Below are 21,281 nucleotides of genomic sequence, written 5' to 3'. Positions count from 1 at the left end.
CACCTGACAAGTGTGGAATATCAAGAAGCTGATTAAACAGCATGACCATTACACAGGTGCACCTTGTGCTGGGGACAATAAAAGGCCACTCTAAAATGTTCTGTTTTGTCACACAACACAATGCCATAGATGTCTCAAGTTGAGGGAGCGTGCAATTGGCATGCTGACTGCAGGAATGTCCACCAGAGCTGTTGCCAGAGAATAGAATGTTAATTTCTCTACCATAAACTGCCTCCAACGTGGTTAAACGTGGTTTAAGAGAACAACCGCAGACTACATGTCCACGCATTGAGTAGGTGAGCGGTTTGCTGTTGTGAACAGAGTGCCCCATTGTGGCGGTGGGGTTAAAGTACGGGCAGGCATAAGCTACGGACAACGAACACAATTGCATTTTATTGATGGCAATTTGAATGCATAGACATACCGTGACGAGATCATGAGGCCCATTGTCGTGCCATGTTTCAGCATGATAACGCACGGCCCCATGTCGCAAGGATCTGTACACTATTCCTGGAAGCTGAAGATTTCCCCGTTTTTTCATGTCCTATATACTCACCAGACATGTCACCCATTGAGCATGTTTGGGATGCTCTGGATCGATGTGTACGACAACATGTTCCAGTTCCCGCCAATATCCAGCAACTTTGCACAGCCATTGTCGAGGAGTGGGACAACATTCCACAGGCCACAATCAACAGCCTGATACACTATGCGAAGGAGATGTTTCGTGCTGCATGAGGCAAATGGTGGTCACACCAGATATTGGCTGGTTTTCTGATCCACGCCCCTATCTTTTTTTTTTAATGGTATCTGGGACCAACAGATCAGTGGAGGCTCCTCAGAGGAGGAAGGGGAGGACCATCCTCAGTAAATTTCATACAAATAAAAATGTTAAGACATTGAAAAAGTTTACCTTTTTAGATAAAACTACACTAAATATATTCACGTCACCAAATAATTGATTAAAACACTGTTTGCAATGAAGGTCTACAGTAGCCTCAACAGCAGTCTGTAGGGTAGCACCATGGTGTAGCCGGAGGACAGCTAGCTTCCGTCCTCCTCTTGGTACATTGACTTCAATACAAAACCAAAAGGCTCTTGGTTCCCACCCCCTTCCATGGATTTACACAGTAATTATGACAACTTTCAGAGGTCGTCCTCCAACCTACCAGAGCTCTTGTCCACCCAATCAAAGGATCAGATAATTAATCTAGAGCTAGCTAGCACTGCAGTGCATAAAATGTGGTGAGTAGTTGACTCAAAGAGAGAAAGAAAATAGTTGAACAGTTGTCAACAAATTAATTTCTTCAAAAATGGAGAAGCAAGAGAGCGAGTGTCATTCTTTTTCACTTTCACTTACTTAGCTAGCAAATGCAGATGCAGATGGCTAGTTTAGCCTATTCAAAACACCCTGCTCGAACAGAGGGATGCTATGTTAGCTAGCTGGCTATGACTACCCAACACAACATCTCTTCCAAGTCAAGGTAAGCTTTTAGTTGTATTAAGTTATTGCCACTGGACGGCGGTGTAACTGCTTACTGACTATACACCCTAACGTTACTACATGATTGTAGCGGGTTTACTAAGGCATTAGTTCTATTAGCTGTTGACTAGGACATTACTTTAGCTAATACGGGGACAACGATGTAGGCTGTGTGTGGCGGTTATGACACGGTTTGGTTTAGAAAGGTATTTTCGCCTGGTCACACAAACAAAGGGAAAAGGTTGAGGGAATACGTGGCTGCTCTGACACTGAACTGTGTTTATGCGTGATCAGTAGTGTATTCATTCCGCCTCTTCTGTTGAAAAACGGTTCTTAAAGGAAAGCAAACGAAACAGGGATACAAATTCCATTAATTTGTCCAATAGAAACTCTCGTTTGCAACTGTTGGACTAATGACTACACCCTAGATCAGCTAGATGCAGGCAAGAGTGTGCAAGGCAGTATTGAATGTGTCACTGTCATCTTACATTTGTATCTCGACCTGTGTGCGCCTACGTTGGAAACTTTCATTCATTGGCTAGGTTGTAGCAACCTCATGATGGGTATAGAGAACATTTGACTATCATGTAGTAGCCTAAACCCATCGACGTTACATTGAACTGGGCGAATGGAATATAAATGACAGTCATCCAATATGCTGTAATAGAAATAAGGTCATGCTCATGAAAAAGAAAAGTGCTCCCTCATAGTGCACTGACCGCCACTGTAACAGATACATATCTGTATTCCCAGTCATGTAAAGCCATAGATTGGCACCTAATGAACTGATTTCATCATATGAACTGTAACTAAGTAAAATATTAGAAATGGTTGCATGTGGCATTTATATTTTTGTTCAGCATACAAATTTCAAATCAGTAAACAGGGCATCTACATCTTGTCAAAAGTAGTGCACTAAATAGGGAACAGGGTGCCATTTGGGATGTAGCCAGCATCCTGTATTGAAGGGGTAAGTACATAAACAGTGGAAACGGGGATTGGGTGGTATGCAGGTACTTCTCATTTGGTTCTGGGTAAACTCTCTAGAAATGTTTCAATAGTGTGCAAGGTGAAAATGGAATACACATTTTTACAAAAACTTTATTTTTCTTTTAAAATGTTTGTACACTCAGTATGACAATGTGCTTGCACAGTACTTACAGTAGAGTTGGGGTGAAACTCATTTTGTACATACCAAAAAAATAAAAATAAATCTGTCTCATAAACAAAACAGAAAAATGCTGCAACCCCCACCACCAAAATCAAACGAACAAGAGGCTGTGAATGGCTGGAATCCTGGCTTCAGCTTACACAGGAAGTCACTTCGACCCTCCCCCCTTCATTCACCTGTGTTTGGTATACTTATAACCTGGCAATAGCCAGGTGTATCACGGACCAACAGTCCATCCTTTTACAAAGACTGTGCTTACCTAAACATGCTCAAACTATTTCTCAATATATTCACATATGAAGCACTATAATACATGTGTGTGTTTGAACATGGTTTTAATGCAATTTAAATGGTGGTGTGAGAGTTACCCAAATGATCAACGACCCGGTAACCCTGACGACAGGACACAAACCTTGTTACCCCGGAGACTAAGGAGTAAAACAGCTTGTGTAGCAACAAGACGACAGCACACTCTGTGATGCCCGTCTAAAGGAATTATAATAGTAAAAAAAGAGAAAGACAAGGTGAAATAGAGTTAAAATTACAACGCTACACTCCATTGTGGAGGGGGGGGGGGGTTGAAACAGAACGAGGTACAGACTGACTGACACACAAGCATCATGTGTGTCTGATAGCATCCAAATCCTGTTCACTTCATAGTACAAGTTAATTAAAGACAAAAACATCAATCAGTTTCCCCATCCCCTGCTGTTCCTTATTCACCACTAAGTCCTCTTGAAGGCCCCGTCCGTCCGTCTGTCCGTCCGTCCAACCCACTACTTGATACAGTCAGACAAGTAGGCCGACTGAAGAGAACAAGCTCCATAATAAAGTTCATTCTTCAATTTTTGTAAAAAATAAAATAAAAAGATTTACTCAGGGAGGGAGCATTGGAACATGGACTATGTCCCAAATGAACACTATTCCCTACATAGAGCTCTCGTCTAAAGTAGTGCACGCTAGGATTCCCCTATGGGCTCTGGTCTAAAGTAGTGCTCTATATAGGAAATAGGGTGCTATTTGGTAAGCAGCCATGGAGGAATTCAGTCAGAACGATAGAACCGAACCGAGCCTCCACCCCAACTAAACCCAGCCTCCACCCCAACAAAACCCAGCCTCCACCCCAACAGAACCCAGTCTCCATCCCAACAGAACCCAGCCTCCATCCGAACCGAACTCAGCCTCCATCCGAACCCAACCCAACCCAGCCTCCATCCGAACCGAACCCAGCCTCCATCAAGCATTCATATAACAGAGGCTCCGGAGGATTGTGGTCTGAAGGCAGGGAGGGCTTGGAGAGTAGAAAGCTTGGACTATCACAGCCCACCTAAAAGCAGCACCAGATACCCTAATCAAGTCAATGGCTGGCTTGGGGGGTGTGGCAGGCGGGCGCACCAGAGGAAAGCCAGTCATATGGAAAAACAGAGATTTTGTCTTTCTTTACACTGTTCCATTTTGACCAGTTAATTACCACTGCTGGACTTCATACAGCAACATCCCAACAGTGGAAAAACATTGAAGAGCCATTTAAAATGATGTTATGTCCAAGTCTTTCATGAATCCTTTTCAGACAAGGGAGGAAGAGTTCTAAAGAGAATATGTAAATAAGATTTGAAAACATTGTTAGTTAGGTAAGAAAGTTAAACTGGAAAAAAATGTAGAAAGCTAACATAATAGTGACACTATAGGTTAATGTAGCACCCCTCTCTGGGTCTGAGTGCCAAACAGCACCCTATTCCCTACATAGGGCACATAGAGAATAGGGTGCTAGTTGAGACGCAGCCTAGGTGTCGCACACTTCTCTGTGGACACTTCACCTGGAGCCTCCGCCCCTTGGGAGACACCTCCCTCCTCGTCATGATTCTCGCCCCCCTCCCACTAGTCCCCTCCCACTAGTCAGTGGGCGCGGCGGCAAGCCTTCAAGGCATCAGTTTAAGACACAGTCTTAGTCAACATAAACATGTCCTCCTCATAAATATGTGTCTGGAGCGATCCCACCTCCACAGTTCAGTTTCCCAGCGTGACTTGACTTTAAACTGGGTTTCAGTGTGTCTCCTTTCACCGATTGTGGGCCCCAAACAACTGTAGCCTAATCATATTTTCAAGTCTTGATCCCCGTTCTGTTCCTCCAGTCAGCAGTGTTAGTCCAGCTCAGTGTCCTCTTTGGGCCGGTAGATGTTGCCAAACTTCTGCATGTATTTCTTGATGTACTCCTTGGTCTTGTGCTTGACGTTTTCGTTGCACTCCAGGTCCTCTGGGTTCTTGCAGGACTTCAGCTCCTTGTTCATCACGCCGTGAGTTAGCTGGAGGAATAGAAAGGGGGAGAAAAGGACAGAAGAAAAGGAAGTTAGATGTTTCTCCTGACAACAACATCGGATTGCAAAATCGGTAATGGGTAACTTTCCCATAATTCCCAAGTTTTCTAGAATCCTGGTTTGAGGATTCTGCTAATTCCGTCCTGATTCCGTGAATCTTCCAAACATGATTTCTGGAAAACCTGGAAAGTTATGGGAATTTTACAACCCTGCAACAACAAAAGTGAAACTAGCTCCATCAAAAGGAAGAATAGGTCACACTGTGAAGAGATGAGGCTTTCATTCTGACTGATCCATTTCATGAGCTTTGTTCTCCTCCTAAAATGTAGACAGTCAAATGCCAGGGCTGCATCCCAAAAATCTCAGCCCTCTATATAAAACGAGTCAATCCAAAACGTTAGCTAGCGTCTAGTTTAAGAGGTTCTGCTTTAAGGGTTTGTTCTGCACGGTATTAAATAAAATTTTGAACATGCCAGTTTACTTGGCCTCTCTTTTGTTTATTGTGACCATGTGCTCAAGAGAAGTGGTGTGTCCAAATGGCTCTCCATTTAAACAAGTCCCCACCGAGTTGTGGTTGTCAACCCAGAGGAACACTCAAAACTACTTGAGGGGAAAAAAACAGTGCTTTCTGCCCTTTGAAAAAAAAAAAATGCTGGCTGAACATTGACTGAGAATCTCCCAAATGGCACCATTTCCAATACATAGTGCACTACTTTTGAATAGGGTGCCATTTGGGAAACAACTAGAAGCAGTGGGAGCTGAAGGTTCAGGCGTTTAGTTCTGGTCTGGGGGAAGAGCATCAGTGAGATGTGAAGGGGAATACCTTTATCCTTTCAAGTTAATTGCTATCCAGGACATTAATTCAATACTCTGACTGTTGGGAGAGGTTCATGTTTTGCATGGTTTGAGACAATAAAATACAAATGATTGCTTTCCACCCCCCCCCCCCTACCTTTCTGGCAAGGTGTTTGAAATCCTCAGTGTTGACAATGCGTCCCAGTTTGCAGTCTGGTTTCCGGAACGGATTCAAGCAGGTCACAATGAACTGGGACATCTAAACACAGGAAATAAGAGGTCAAATCGATCATGTAGAGATGACATTCATTACATTTCAGTAATTTAGCAGACACTCTTATCCAGAGCCACTTACAAGTGCATTCATCTTAACATAGCTAGGTGGGACAACCACATATCTCAGTAAGATGGGCTTGACATTAACTTGGAACTTTTTTAGCCACTTGTCAAATATGCAAACGCGGCTTTGATCTAAAAAAAATAAAATCTATCGCAAATACAGAATTGAAAGAGTGTTCGTGCCCGTCAACGCAGGCCTACTATAATTATACTCTGATAAGCTCTGCAGAGACCGGTAGGACAGAGAGTAAAACATCGCATCCTGAGGACACCTTCCATCCCTTTCTGATCGGAGTAGACTAATTGTTTGAGATTGTTCTTTTTTAAACTTGTCCATTCAGACAACTTAAAGGTGTGGAAAGCGTTCCACAGGGATGCTGGCCCATGTTGACTCCAATGCTTCCCACAGTTGTGTCAAGTTGGCTGGATATCCTTTAGGTGGTGAACCATTCTTGATACACATGGGAAACTTGATGGAAAGAGCAGGGGGTTCCTAATGTTTTGTACACTCAGTGTATAATCCGCTTGTCCAACTTAGTTTTTTACTTGCCCCGGGGCAAGTGGACAACCGTTAATATCCAACCCTGGTAAGTAAATGTTTTTCTCAATGTCAGAGCGAGCTAGTAAGACTAGTGCAAGTGTTAATGAAAGAAAGGCCATTTAAACAAAATGGCTGTAGGCTGTAACCTAACAAAATGGCTGTAGGCTGTAACCTAACAAAATGGCTGTAGGCTGTAACCTAACAAAATGGCTGTAGGCTGTAACCTAACAAAATGGCTGTAGGCTGTAACCTAACAAAATGGCTGTAGGCTGTAACCTAACAAAATGGCTGTAGGCTGTAACCTAACAAAATGGCTGTAGGCTGTAACCTAACAAAATGTGGAAAAAGGGGTCTGAATACTTTCCAAATGCATGCATGTACAGTACCAGTCAAAAGTTTAGACACACCTACTCATTCTAGTTTTTTTTTATTTTTTACTATTTTCTACATTGTAGAATAATAGTGAAGACATAAAACTATTAAATAAACACATTTGGAATCATGTAGTAACCCCCCCAAAAAAGTGTTAAATAAAATTTATATTTCAAAGGTTCTTCAAAAGGAGCCACCCTTTGCCTTGACAGCTTTGCACACTCTTGGCATTAGTAAAAATAAAGAAAAACCCTTGGATGAGCAGGTGTGTCCAAACTTCTGACTTCTGACTATATATATATATTAAATAAAAATAAATAAAAGATAGATAGATAGATATATAGAATACACATTTAAAGACATGTAGAACACAAGTAAATAGGACATTGAGGCTGTTTCTCAATGCATCTTTCCTTTATTCCTCACATTCTCTCTCTTTGCATCCTTCTCAAAACGCATTTGAGAAGCTCAGGAGGGGAGGCACCTTGGCCCTTCTCCGCCAAGGTGCCTGACAAAATACATACACTGGCCAAAAGTATGTGGACCCTTCAAATTAGTGGATTTGGCTATTTCAGCCACACCCCGATGCTGACAGGTGTATAAAAATTGAGCACACTGCCATGCAATCTCCATAGACAAGCATTGTCAGTAGAATGGCCGTACTGAAGATCTCAGTGACTTTCAAGGTGGCACCGTCATAGGATGCCATCTTTCCAACAAGTCAGTTCGTCAAATTTCTGCCCTGCTAGAGCTTCCCCGTGCTGTTATTATTGTAAAGTGGAAACATCTAGGTTCAGCTGCGAAGTGGTAGGCCACACAAGCTCACAGAACGGGACAGCCGAGTGCTGAAGCACGTAAAAATGTCTGTCCACTGTTGCAACACTCACTACTTACTTCCAAACTGCCTCTGGAAACAACGTCAGCACAAGAACTGTTCATCGGGAGCTTCATGAAATGGGTTTCCATGGCCGAGCAGCTGCACACAAGCCTAATAGGCCGACTGCTCCGCTCGTATCGCGTGCGCGAGCGTTGCAAAATAAATGTAGAAATCTATGTTATTCAATTATTGCACCCACACTGCTCGTGCGCACCAACGAACGTCTGCGTTGCCATGGGATAAAATAGAAATCAGTTCTATTTCTGACGCAGATCGCGCTGCAAGTATTGCCTCTCCCATCTCCTCATTGGTTTATAGAAGCAGGTACCCACGTGCCATCTCCTCATTGGTTATGCCCACGTGGGTGACTGAAAGACTAACTGTGTTGCCGGTCGGTGTAGTAATACTATGAAAGTTTAGATGCCAATCACCATGTAAGTTCAAAGATGAAAAAGCCTGGAAGGAGGAGAGATGACTAGAAACTATTCGGTTGATTGTTTTATGTGTGGATTAATTGTCGGAGTAGAGGACCTTGTGCATTTCAGGTAAAATAACAACTCAATGTTTATATCACAGGACAAATTAGCTAGCAAGTGCAAGCTAACTAGCTAAATTGCCATAAATGTTTAATGCTTTTCGACCTGTACCCAAATTAATGTAATTGGTTCAGAGTTTGTTTTGATATTTTAACCTGGGTGTCGTGATCGTGTTTGGTGTGGGGGGGACAAAATAAATGTGTGCACGATGGCGCATGCGCAGCCGGTTTGGGTTCCGTGTAAGTTCACCATGTGCAAGGCCAAGCGTCACTTGGAGTGATGAATCACAATTCACCATCTGGCAGTCTGACAGAAGAATCTGTGTTTGGCGGATGCCAGGAGAACACTACCTGTCCCACCCAATGCATAATGCCAACTGTAAAGTATGGTGGAGGAGGAATAATAGTCTGGGGCTGTTTTTCATGGTTTGGGCTAGGTCTCTTAGTTCCAGTGAAGGGAAATCTTAACACTATAGCATGCAATGACATTCTAGATGATTCTGTGTTTCCAACTTTGTGGCAACAGTTTGGGGAAGGCCCTTTCCTGTTTCAGCACGACAATGCCCCCGTGCACAAAGCGAGGTCCATACAGAAATGGTTTGTCGAAATCGGTGTGGAAGAACTTGACTGGCCTGCACAGAGCTCTGACCTCAACCCCATCCAACACCTTTGGGATGAATTGTAACGCCAACTGTGAGCCAGGCCTAAACACCCAACATCAGTGCCGACCTCACTAATGCTCTTGGCTGAATGGACGCAAGTCCCCGCAGGAATATTCCAACATCTAGTGGAAAGACTTCCCAGAAGAGTGGAGGCTGTTATAGCAGCAAAGGGGGGGGACGACTCCATATTAATGCCCATGATTTTGGAATGAGATGTTCGATGAGCAAGATATCCACATACTGTTGGCCATGTGTAGTTGAGGAGGAATCACAGGAAGACAGATATGGACGTTGACTCACCTCTTTCCGGAACGTCTCCTTGCTCCTCTTGGCCAGCTCACTGGATGTGTCTGCCTCTGCTGTCTTAGTAGAGAACTGTGGAAAAACACACACACACACACACACACACACACACACACACACACACACACACACACACACGAGAGAGGTCAGGGAACATGTCAGTCTATAGAACAGTCACGTTTGGTTTGACTAGCTTGGTTCGGCCGTGGATTCAACGGTCGGCTAGCAGTCTGTCTGGGTTATAGCTACTGTCATTTTCTCAGCTGTGGCAGACAGCAGCAGGCGGCAGCCATTTCTTGGAGCTAAAAGGCCCAGATCAAAGGAAGTGAGGCTGTATCAGCCACACCATGGAGGCCATGGATGAAACATGGCAGGTGTTGGGCTGAGGCCCTGGACTTCAAGGCCAGTGGGGAAGGCAGGCAGGCCACACCTGGTCACCAGCCCCCTCCAACAGGAAAGGAGGGAGCCACACAAAGCAGGGATATCCTGCCAGGATGAAGGCTGGGCTCCCTCTCCGGCTAACAGTACCCTCCCTCCCTCAGCCCCAGAGACAGGCAGTAGACAGTTGATGACCTCCCTCCCCCAGCCCCAGAGACAGGCAGTAGACAGTTGATGCCCCCCCCCCCCAGAGACAGGTAGACAGTTGATGCCCCCCCCAGAGACAGGCAGTAGACAGTTGATGCCCCCCCCCCCCCCCCCCAGAGACAGGCAGTAGACAGTTGATGCCCCCCCCCCAGAGACAGGCAGTAGACAGTTGATGCCCCCCCCCCCCAGAGACAGGCAGTAGACAGTTGATGCCCCCCCCCCCCCAGAGACAGGTAGACAGTTGATGCCCCCCCCCCCCCAGAGACAGGTAGACAGTTGATGCCCCCCCCCCCCCAGAGACAGGTAGACAGTTGATGCCCCCCCCCCCCCAGAGACAGGCAGTAGACAGTTGATGTCCCCCCCCAGAGACAGGCAGTAGACAGTTGATGCCCCCCCCCCCCAGAGACAGGTAGACAGTTGATGCCCCCCCCAGAGACAGGCAGTAGACAGTTGATGCCCCCCCCCCAGAGACAGGTAGACAGTTGATGCCCCCCCCCCCCCCGAGACAGGCAGTAACCAGTTGATGCCCCCCCCCCCCCCCGAGACAGGCAGTAGACAGTTGATGCCCCCCCCCCCCCGAGACAGGCAGTAGACAGTTGATGCCCCCCCCCCCCCAGAGACAGGCAGTAGACAGTTGATGCCCCCCCAGAGACAGGCAGTAGACAGTTGATGCCCCCCCAGAGACAGGCAGTAGACAGTTGATGCCCCCCCAGAGACAGGCAGTAGACAGTTGATGCCCCCCAGAGACAGGCAGTAGACAGTTGATGCCCCCCCAGAGACAGGCAGTAGACAGTTGATGCCCCCCCCAGAGACAGGCAGTAGACAGTTGATGCCCCCCCAGAGACAGGCAGTAGACAGTTGATGCCCCCCAGAGACAGGCAGTCGACGGTTGATGCCCCCCCCCCAGAGACAGGCAGTAGACAGTTGATGCCCCCCCCCCCAGAGACAGGCAGTAGACAGTTGATGCCCCCCCCCCCAGAGACAGGCAGTAGACAGTTGATGCCCCCCCCCAGAGACAGGCAGTAGACAGTTGATGCCCCCCCCCCAGAGACAGGCAGTAGACAGTTGATGCCCCCCCCCAGAGACAGGCAGTAGACAGTTGATTCCCCCTCCCCAGAGACAGGCAGTAGACAGTTGATTCCCCCTCCCCAGAGACAGGCAGTAGACAGTTGATTCCCCCTCCCCAGAGACAGGCAGTAGACAGTTGATTTCCCCCCCCCCCCCAGAGACAGGCAGTAGACAGTTGATTCCCCCCCCCCAGAGACAGGCAGTAGACAGTTGATGCCCCCCCATGCCCCAAACCAAGGTGGTGAGGAACAAAAGGAACCACAATGGATTCACACACAGCTCTCCTCCGTGCTTCCTGAGGGGTGGTGTGCCCACAGAGCGTACCAGGGAGAAGCATTCAGACTGACAAGAGAACACTTGATGAGCCAGTGTTTAACATAGATTCTTTTCCAGGTGGGATGCAAAGCCCTCTAATCAAAACGCCAAATTATTATCAGGGATCAACAGAGCTAGGGAAAATAACATTTAAGTGGTGTCAGAAACTCAGTGGTTATCATTTCAGGTCCTGGCCAGTAGAGACAGAGAGAGGGACAGAGACACCACTATCAAGACATGTTGGAAACAGTCCTTGAGCTCATTGCTTTTATTGGCCAACGACATCCCATCATAAAAAAAGAAGAGAAATAGAGACATCCCATCGTAAAGAAAGAGAGAGACATCCCATCGTAAAGAAAGAGAGAGACATCCCATCGTAAAGAAAGAGAGAGACATCCCATCGTAAAGAGAGACATCCCATCAAAGAAAGAGAGAGATGGAGACATCCCATCGTAAAGAAAGAAAGAGTCATCCCATCGTAAAGAAAGAAAGACACATCCCATCGTAAAGAAAGAGAGCGACGTCCCATCGTAAAGAAAGAGAGCGACGTCCCATCGTAAAGAAAGAAAGAGAGCGACGTCCCATCGTAAAGAAAGAAAGAGAGCGACATCCCATCGTAAAGAAAGAGAGAGCGTCGTCCCATCGTAAAGAAAGAAAGAGAGCGTCGTCCCATCGTAAAGAAAGAAAGAGAGCGTCATCCCATCGTAAAGAAAGAAAGAGAGCGTCATCCCATCGTAAAGAAAGAGAGCGTCGTCCCATCGTAAAGAAAGAAAGAGAGCGTCGTCCCATCGTAAAGAAAGAAAGAGAGCGTCATCCCATTGTAAAGAAAGAAAGAAAGAGAGCGTCATCCCATCGTAAAGAAAGAAAGAAAGAGCGCGTCATCCCATCGTAAAGAAAGAAAGAGACATCCCATCGTAAAGAGAGAGACATCCCATCGTAAAGAAAGAGACATCCCATCGTAAAGAAAGAGAGAAATAGACGTCCCATCGTAAAGAGAGAGACATCCCATCAAAAAAAGAGAGAGATGGAGACATCCCATCGTAAAGAAAGAGCGACGTCCCATCGTAAAGAAAGAGCGACGTCCCATCGTAAAGAAAGAGCGACGTCCCATCGTAAAGAAAGAAAGCGACGTCCCATCGTAAAGAAAGAAAGCGACGTCCCATCGTAAAGAAAGAGCGTCGTCCCATCGTAAAGAAAGAAAGAGCGTCGTCCCATCGTAAAGAAAGAGAGCATCGTCCCATCGTAAAGAAAGAGAGCGTCGTCCCATCGTAAAGAAAGAGAGCGTCATCTCATCGTAAAGAAAGACACATCCCATCGTAAAGAAAGAAAGCGACGTCCCATCGTAAAGAAAGAAAGCGACGTCCCATCGTAAAGAAAGAAAGCGACGTCCCATCGTAAAGAAAGAAAGCGACGTCCCATCGTAAAGAAAGAAAGAGCGTCGTCCCATCGTAAAGAAAGAAAGAGAGCGTCGTCCCATCGTAAAGAAAGAAAGAGAGCGTCATCCCATCGTAAAGAAAGAAAGAGAGCGACATCTCATCGTAAAGAAAGAAAGAGAGCGACATCCCATCGTAAAGAAAGAAAGAGAGCGACATCCCATCGTAAAGAAAGAAAGAGAGCGACATCCCATCGTAAAGAAAGAGAGAGATGGAGACATCCCATCGTAAAGAAAGAGAGCGACATCCCATCGTAAAGAAAGAGAGCGACATCCCATCGTAAAGAAAGAGAGCGACATCCCATCGTAAAGAAAGAGAGAGACGGAGACATCCCATCGTAAAGAAAGAGAGCGACATCCCATCGTAAAGAAAGAGAGCGACATCCCATCGTAAAGAAAGAGAGCGACATCCCATCGTAAAGAAAGAGAGCGACATCCCATCGTAAAGAAAGAGAGCGACATCCCATCGTAAAGAAAGAGAGCGACATCCCATCGTAAAGAAAGAAAGAGCGACATCCCATCGTAAAGAAAGAAAGAGAGCGTCATCCCATCGTAAAGAAAGAAAGAGAGCGTCATCCCATCGTAAAGAAAGAGAGAGATGAGACATCCCATCGTAAAGAAAGAGAGAGATGGAGACATCCCATCGTAAAGAAAGAGAGAGATGGAGACATCCCATCGTAAAGAAAGAGAGCGATGGAGACATCCCATCGTAAAGAAAGAGAGAGATGGAGACATCCCATCGTAAAGAAAGAGAGAGATGAGACATCCCATCGTAAAGAAAGAGAGAGATGGAGACATCCCATCATAAAGAAAGAGAGAGATGGAGACATCCCATCGTAAAGAAAGAGAGAGATGAGACATCCCATCGTAAAGAAAGAGAGAGATGGAGACATCCCATCATAAAGAAAGAGAGAGATGAGACATCCCATCGTAAAGAAAGAGAGAGATGGAGACATCCCATCATAAAGAAAGAGAGAGATGGAGACATCCCATCGTAAAGAAAGAGAGAGATGGAGACATCCCATCGTAAAGAAAGAGAGAGATGAGACATCCCATCATAAAGAAAGAGAGAGATGGAGACATCCCATCGTAAAGAAAGAGAGAGATGGAGACATCCCATCGTAAAGAAAGAGAGCGATGGAGACATCCCATCATAAAGAAAGAGAGAGATGGAGACATCCCATCATAAAGAAAGAGAGAGATGGAGACATCCCATCATAAAGAAAGAGAGAGATGGAGACATCCCATCGTAAAGAAAGAGAGAGATGGAGACATCCCATCATAAAGAAAGAGAGAGATGAGACATCCCATCGTAAAGAAAGAGAGAGATGGAGACATCCCATCATAAAGAAAGAGAGAGATGGAGACATCCCATCGTAAAGAAAGAGAGAGATGGAGACATCCCATCGTAAAGAAAGAGAGAGATGGAGACATCCCATCGTAAAGAAAGAGAGAGATGGAGACATCCCATCGTAAAGAAAGAGAGCGATGGAGACATCCCATCATAAAGAAAGGGTCTCTCCCTCTCAGACACACATCTGAAAACATTTCCGCTCAGAGACAAAAGGGCCCAGTACGTAGACGCTAAACCAAGAAACCACAAACCTGGTTTCCATTACGATCAAAGAAGAGGGAAAACAAATGACAGAAAAGAGAGAGCGATAGAGAGAGAGAGCGAGAGAGTGAGCGCAAGAGAGAAATACATAACCATGCCTACACCCCATATAGGCACCCTCAGATCAGACCTATGACCCTCCTGCCCACCCCATGTCCCCCACTCCCACAAAGAGGGCCTCAACATGAAAGTCACACATACACCCAGGCTAACAGGCCCAACCCCCACTCTTACACTAGCCCAAGCCAATGGCATGTACCAGATGCTCAGCAGGCTCTGATCACACTTACTGGTCTGAGGCCAAACCACACGACTAACAACATTGGACACTTTATGGAACACAAAGCCTTCACCATCTCATCCTGGAATGTCCAAGGCCTGAAGTCATCTGCCTTTGGCCTAAAGAGCAGGAACCCAGACTTCACTAAAGAAATACAGACATTGTCATCCTACAAGAAACAAGGTATAGAGATGGACGCAGTGGTTACCCTCTAGGTTACAGAGAGCTGGTAGTCCCATCCACCAAAATACCAGGTGTGAAACAGGGAAGGGTCTCAGGGGCTTTGCTAATTTGGTATAGAGCAGACCTAACTCACTCTATTAAATTAATCAAAACAGGAACATTTTACGTTTGGCTAGAAATTCAAAAGGACATGAACTAAACAGAGAAAAATGTCCTACTGTGTGCTACCACTAGAATACCCATACTTTAATGAAGACAGCTTCTCCATCCTGGAGGGGGAAATCAATCATTTCCAGGCCCAGGGACATGTACTAATTTGTGGCAACAAACACCTACCTGGAAGTGACAGCATTCCCTCCCCCATCCATATAACCCCCTAGGCACAACTACAACAATAAAACCAACAAAAACGGGTCAACTCCTGCAGCTCTGTCACACGTTGGGTATATACACAGTCAATGGTAGGCTTTGAGGGGACTCCTACGGTAGGTACACCTACAGCTCATCTCTTGGCAGTAGTACTGTAGACTACTTTATCACTGACCTCAACCCACATTCTCTCAGAGCGTTCAGTCAGCCCACTGACACCCCTATCAGATCACAGCAAAATTACAGTCTACTTGAACAGAGCAATACTCAAATCATGAAGCATCAAAGCCAAAGGAACTGAATAATATTAAGAAATGCTATAGATGGAAGGAAAGTAGTGTGGAAACCTAACCAAAAAAACAATTAGGCAAATTCAATCCCTGTTAGACAACTTCCTGGACAAAACGTAATAGTGAAGATGTAAACTTGGCAGTAAAAATACTGTTTAGGTTTTCTCAGCTTCCCTATCAAATCTAAAATGTCAAAACAACCTAAGAAAATGAACAACAATGACAAATGGTTTGATGAAGAAAGCAAAAAACCTAAAGAAAGAAATTGAGAAATCTATCCAACCAAAAACATAGAGACCCAGAAAACCTGAGCCTACGACTTCACTATGGTGAATCACTAAAACAATACAGAAATACACTACGGAAAAAGAAGGAACAGCACGTCAGAAATCAGCTCAATGTAATTGAAGAATCCATAGACTCTAACCACTACTGGGAAAATGGGAAAATACTAAAGAAACAACACGAAGAGCTATCTATCCGAAGTGGAGATGTGTGGATAAACCACTTCTCCAATCTTTTTGGCTCTATAACAAAGAAGAGCAAAAACATATACATGATCAAATACAAATGTTAGAATCAACTATTAAAGACTACCAGAACCCACTGGATTCTCCAACTACCTTGAATGAACTACAGGACAAAATACAAACCCTCCAACCCAAAAAGGCCTGTGGAGTTGGCAGTATCCTAAATTAAATGATCAAATATACAGACCACAAATTCCAACTGATAAGCGTCAACAACAACCTTGGGAAAATCGTCTGCATTATCATTAACAGCAGACTTGTACATTTCCTCAGTGAAAACAATGTAGTGAGGAAATGTCATATTGGCTTTTTACCAAATTACCGTATGACAGACCACATATTCATCCCGCACACCCTAACTGACAAACAAACCAAAACAAAGGCAGTCTTCTCATGCTTTGTTGATTTCAAAAAAGCCTTCGGCTCAATTTGTCATGAGGGTCTACAATACAAATTGATGGAAAGTGGTGTTGGGGGAAAAACATACGACATTAGAAAATCCATGTACACAAAACAAGTGTGATAAAATTGACAAAACGCACATTTCTTTCCACAGGGCCGGGGGCTGAGACAGGGATGCAGCTTAAGCCCCACCCTCTTCAACATATACATCAACGAATGGCGAGGGCACTAGAACACTCTGCAGCACCCGGCCTCACCCTACTAGAATCTGAAGTCAAACGTCTGTTTGCTGATGATCTGGTGCTTCTGTCCCCAACCAAGGAGGGCCTACAGCAGCACCTAGATCTTCTGCACAGATACTGTCAGACCTGGGCCCTGACAGTAAATCTCAGTAAGACAAAAATAATGGTGTTCCAAAAAAGGTCCAGTCACCAGAACCACAAATACAAATTCCATCTAGACACCGTTGTCCTAGAGCACACAAAACAACTATACATACCTCGGCCTAAACATCAGCACCACGGGTAACTTCCACAAAGCTGTGAACGATCTGAGAGACAAGGCAAGAAGGGCCTTCGATGCCATCAAAAGGAACATAACATTTGACCCACCAATTAGGATCTGGCTAAAAAAAAATACTTGAATCAAACCATTGCTCATTATGGTTGTGAGGTCTGGGGTCCGCTCACCAGCCAAGAATTCACAAAATGGGACGAATACCAAATTGAGACTCCACATGCAGAATTCTGAAAAAAATATCCTCTGTGTACAACGTAAAACACCAAATAATGCATGCAGAGCGGAGCAGAAATGATATGTGGGTTGGATCTTGTACCTCCTAAACCTAGCTCACCCTTACCTTCAGATGTTGATGAAGATGTGGGTTGATTTAACAGCTCCTAAACCTAGCTCACTCTTACCTTCAGATGTTGATGAAGATGTGGGTTGTTTTAACAGCTCCTAAACCTAGCTCACCCTTACCTTCAGATGTTGATGAAGATGTGGGTTGTTTTAACAGCTCCTAAACCTAGCTCACCCTTACCTTCAGATGTTGATGAAGATGTGGGTTGTTTTAACAGCTCCTAAACCTAGCTCACCCTTACCTTCAGATGTTGATGAAGATGTGGGTTGTTTTAACAGCTCCTAAACCTAGCTCACCCTTACCTTCAGATGTTGATGAAGATGTGGGTTGATCTAACAGCTCCTAAACCTAGCTCACCCTTACCTTCAGATGTTGATGAAGATGTGGGTTGATCTAACAGCTCCTAAACCTAGCTCACCCTTACCGTGTGGGGGGGGCACGCCCACCTGCCCCCCCCGGGGGGGGGGCGCCCCCGCCCCCCCCGGGGGGGGGGCGCCCCCGCCCCCCCGGTTGATGAAGATGTGGGTTGATCTAACAGCTCCTAAACCTAGCTCACCCTTACCTTCAGATGTTGATGAAGATGTGGGTTGATCTAACAGCTCCTAAACCTAGCTCACCCTTACCTTCAGATGTTGATGAAGATGTGGGTTGATCTAACAGCTCCTAAACCTAGCTCACCCTTACCTTCAGATGTTGATGAAGATGTGGGTTGTTTTAACAGCTCCTAAACCTAGCTCACCCTTACCTTCAGATGTTGATGAAGATGTGGGTTGATCTAACAGCTCCTAAACCTAGCTCACCCTTACCTTCAGATGTTGATGAAGATGTGGGTTGATCTAACAGCTCCTAAACCTAGCTCACCCTTACCTTCAGATGTTGATGAAGATGTGGGTTGATCTAACAGCTCCTAAACCTAGCTCACCCTTACCTTCAGATGTTGATGAAGATGTGGGTTGATCTAACAGCTCCTAAACCTAGCTCACTCTTACCTTCAGATGTTGATGAAGATGTGGGTTGTCCTAAACCTAGCTCACCCTTACCTTCAGATGTTGATGAAGATGTGGGTTGATCTAACAGCTCCTAAACCTAGCTCACCCTTACCTTCAGATGTTGATGAAGATGTGGGTTGATCTAACAGCTCCTAAACCTAGCTCACCCTTACCTTCAGATGTTGATGAAGATGTGGGTTGATTTAACAGCTCCTAAACCTAGCTCACCCTTACCTTCAGATGTTGATGAAGATGTGGGTTGTTTTAACAGCTCCTAAACCTAGCTCACCCTTACCTTCAGATGTTGATGAAGATGTGGGTTGTTTTAACAGCTCCTAAACCTAGCTCACCCTTACCTTCAGATGTTGATGAAGATGTGGGTTGTTTTAACAGCTCCTAAACCTAGCTCACCCTTACCTTCAGATGTTGATGAAGATGTGGGTTGTTTTAATAGCTCCTAAACCTAGCTCACCCTTACCTTCAGATGTTGATGAAGATGTGGGTTGTTTTAACAGCTCCTAAACCTAGCTCACCCTTACCTTCAGATGTTGATGAAGATGTGGGTTGATCTAACAGCTCCTAAACCTAGCTCACCCTTACCTTCAGATGTTGATGAAGATGTGGGTTGATCTAACAGCTCCTAAACCTAGCTCACCCTTACCTTCAGATGTTGATGAAGATGTGGGTTGATCTAACAGCTCCTAAACCTAGCTCACTCTTACCTTCAGATGTTGATGAAGATGTGGGTTGATCTAACAGCTCCTAAACCTAGCTCACCCTTACCTTCAGATGTTGATGAAGCTCTTAAGATGTGATCCACTGTATCTACAGCTAGCGTTATAGTGTCTGTCTGCATCCCAAATGGAACCCTTGCCCCTATGTAGTGCACTACTTTAGACCAGGACGCATAAGGTAGTGGTGCACTATGTAGGGAATAGGGTGCCATTTGAGGATGTAGCCCCTGTCTGACACTGTAGACTAGAGGCCCTTCAGGGGGGTGATTCTCTCTCCCAGGAGAAGAACCACAGCTGAAAATAATCCTTTAGCAACAGCTTCAATTAACCGATGGGAGGAACACCAGCATCATCATCATGTTTCACATGCAAGCACAAACATTCTGGGAAGCAAACCAAGCTAAAATATTTTGCTTTTGCACAGATGAGTTAGAGTAGATCTGTTTTCACGCCATCATCTTTTAGAAAAACTCTTGCGTCCAAAAACCACAAGGCAATATAATGGATATTATAGCAGGGTTGGTACTCCTAGACTCACACCACTAGGGGCTCCAACCTAAAGACTGTATGGAACTCTACTGACCATGTATGACCATAGTCCCGTGGACAAATGACACCCTAGTCCCTGGACAGTGCACTACATTTGACTAGAGTCCTGTGTGAATCTGATTCAACCATGAGTCATGAGATTTGGGCCATATTCAAATACCTTAATAACCACCCACCTTTCCGTCCTTGAGGAAAATCACTGATCTACCAGTCAGATTGGTGAAAGTAATGAGACGGAAGGAAGCCATGTTTTCATCTATCAACTAACATACAGATCAGTGTCCACGTTTCCATCCAACCTTCTTATAGGAGTAAAGTACTTGTCATGACAGGCCTGATGGAAACAGAACACGGTAAATGTGTCGACAAAACAAAATACTCTAGACAAGGTGAGATCTTTTTGTGTCTGGAAAATGAATTATGCGAGAAATGTCATCAGAAACGCTTTTATGCTCAAATATTGATAAAATAACCATCATATGGAAGTAAACTTGAGTCACGCGATGACATGTGTGGTCCTCCCACTACGACTGGTCAGGAAGGCCTGCAGTTTAATAGGCTACAGATGAAATAAATGATGAACTTCACAGGGTGGTGAAAGAACAAGGTGATGAGCTTGATGCTCCTTTCCAATAAATACCCAGAGAAAACCCTGAGTGGAGTTGAAAATGTGACGGAAACCCATTTAACTTGAATTTAAACCGCAAAAAGTAGTTCATGTGCACTGTCATCACACACAGCCTTTCATCTGCAACAAGTCAATTTGATGGAAACATCTCTGGAGGGAAAATACACTATGGTTTTTATGCAGATTTTAGAATATTCGTCACCAATTGGATGGAATCTGTCACCAATTGGATGGAAACCTAGCTAGTGATTATATCAAGGAAGGAAGGATGCATTTGAAAGGCCTTGGCCTGTGTGTTTTCAGGGTTAAAGGTCACCTTGGAGGGGTTCTCGTCGTAGGTGGGCGTCCCCAGGTCCATCTCAGCCTCGTGGTCTAAGCTGTGAGAGTCTTCACTGGCCCCGTCCCAGCTGCTGGGAGGATCCCACTGAGTCTGCCTGTAGGAGGGTGGGGTTAGATACACAGTAAGACACACAATTCCAGGCAGACAAACGCAGCCAGACACAGAGTCAGTCAGACATGTGCAGTCAGACCGACAAGCTGACAGATACACACACAGTCACAAAAGCAGACAGTACGAGACAGACAGACACAGGCAGGCAGGCAGTCAGACAGAGAGAGACCGGCAGAGGCAGGCAGAGACAGGCAGTCAGACAGAGAGAGACCGGCAGAGACAGGCAGTCAGACAGAGAGAGACCGGCAGAGACAGGCAGGCAGACAGAGAGAGACCAGCAGAGACAGGCAGGTAGACAGAGAGAGACCAGCAGAGACAGGCAGAGACAGGCAGGCAGGCAGAGAGAGACCGGCAGAGACCAGCAGAGACAGGCAGGCAGACAGAGAGAGACCAGCAGAGACAGGCAGGCAGACAGAGAGAGACCAGCAGAGACAGGCAGGCAGGCAGAGAGAGACCGGCAGAGACAGGCAGACACAGGCAGGCAGACAGAGAGAGACCAGCAGAGACAGGCAGGCAGACAGAGAGAGACCAGCAGAGACAGGCAGAGACAGGCAGGCAGGCAGAGAGAGACCAGCAGAGACAGGCAGGCAGGCAGAGAGAGACCGG

General features: G+C 45.5%; 1 protein-coding gene across 1 annotated transcript in view; it reads right to left on the bottom strand.

Annotated features, from left to right (window-relative positions):
* Positions 1-2,566: 2,566 nt before the first annotated feature.
* The window catches only part of LOC106593288 (histone-lysine N-methyltransferase SETD2), a 53,090-nt gene continuing 34,375 nt past the window's right edge, over positions 2,567-21,281 (bottom strand). Inside the window, exons 20-23 of the mRNA XM_082959523.1 lie at positions 20,541-20,658; positions 9,391-9,465; positions 5,922-6,023; positions 2,567-4,957 (exon numbers count right to left, since the gene is read on the bottom strand). Of these exons, the coding sequence (XP_082815649.1) occupies positions 4,796-4,957; positions 5,922-6,023; positions 9,391-9,465; positions 20,541-20,658 (457 nt within the window). The 3' untranslated portion in view covers positions 2,567-4,795. The remainder of the gene's footprint in view (positions 4,958-5,921; positions 6,024-9,390; positions 9,466-20,540; positions 20,659-21,281) is intronic.

Source organism: Salmo salar, chromosome 02 (genome assembly GCF_965601325.2).
Source record: "Salmo salar chromosome 02, fSalSal1, whole genome shotgun sequence".
Classification (NCBI taxonomy): Eukaryota; Metazoa; Chordata; class Actinopteri; order Salmoniformes; family Salmonidae; genus Salmo; species Salmo salar.
The sequence above is the reverse complement of the archived record's forward strand: the minus strand, read 5'-3'. Positions and strand labels throughout refer to the sequence as shown.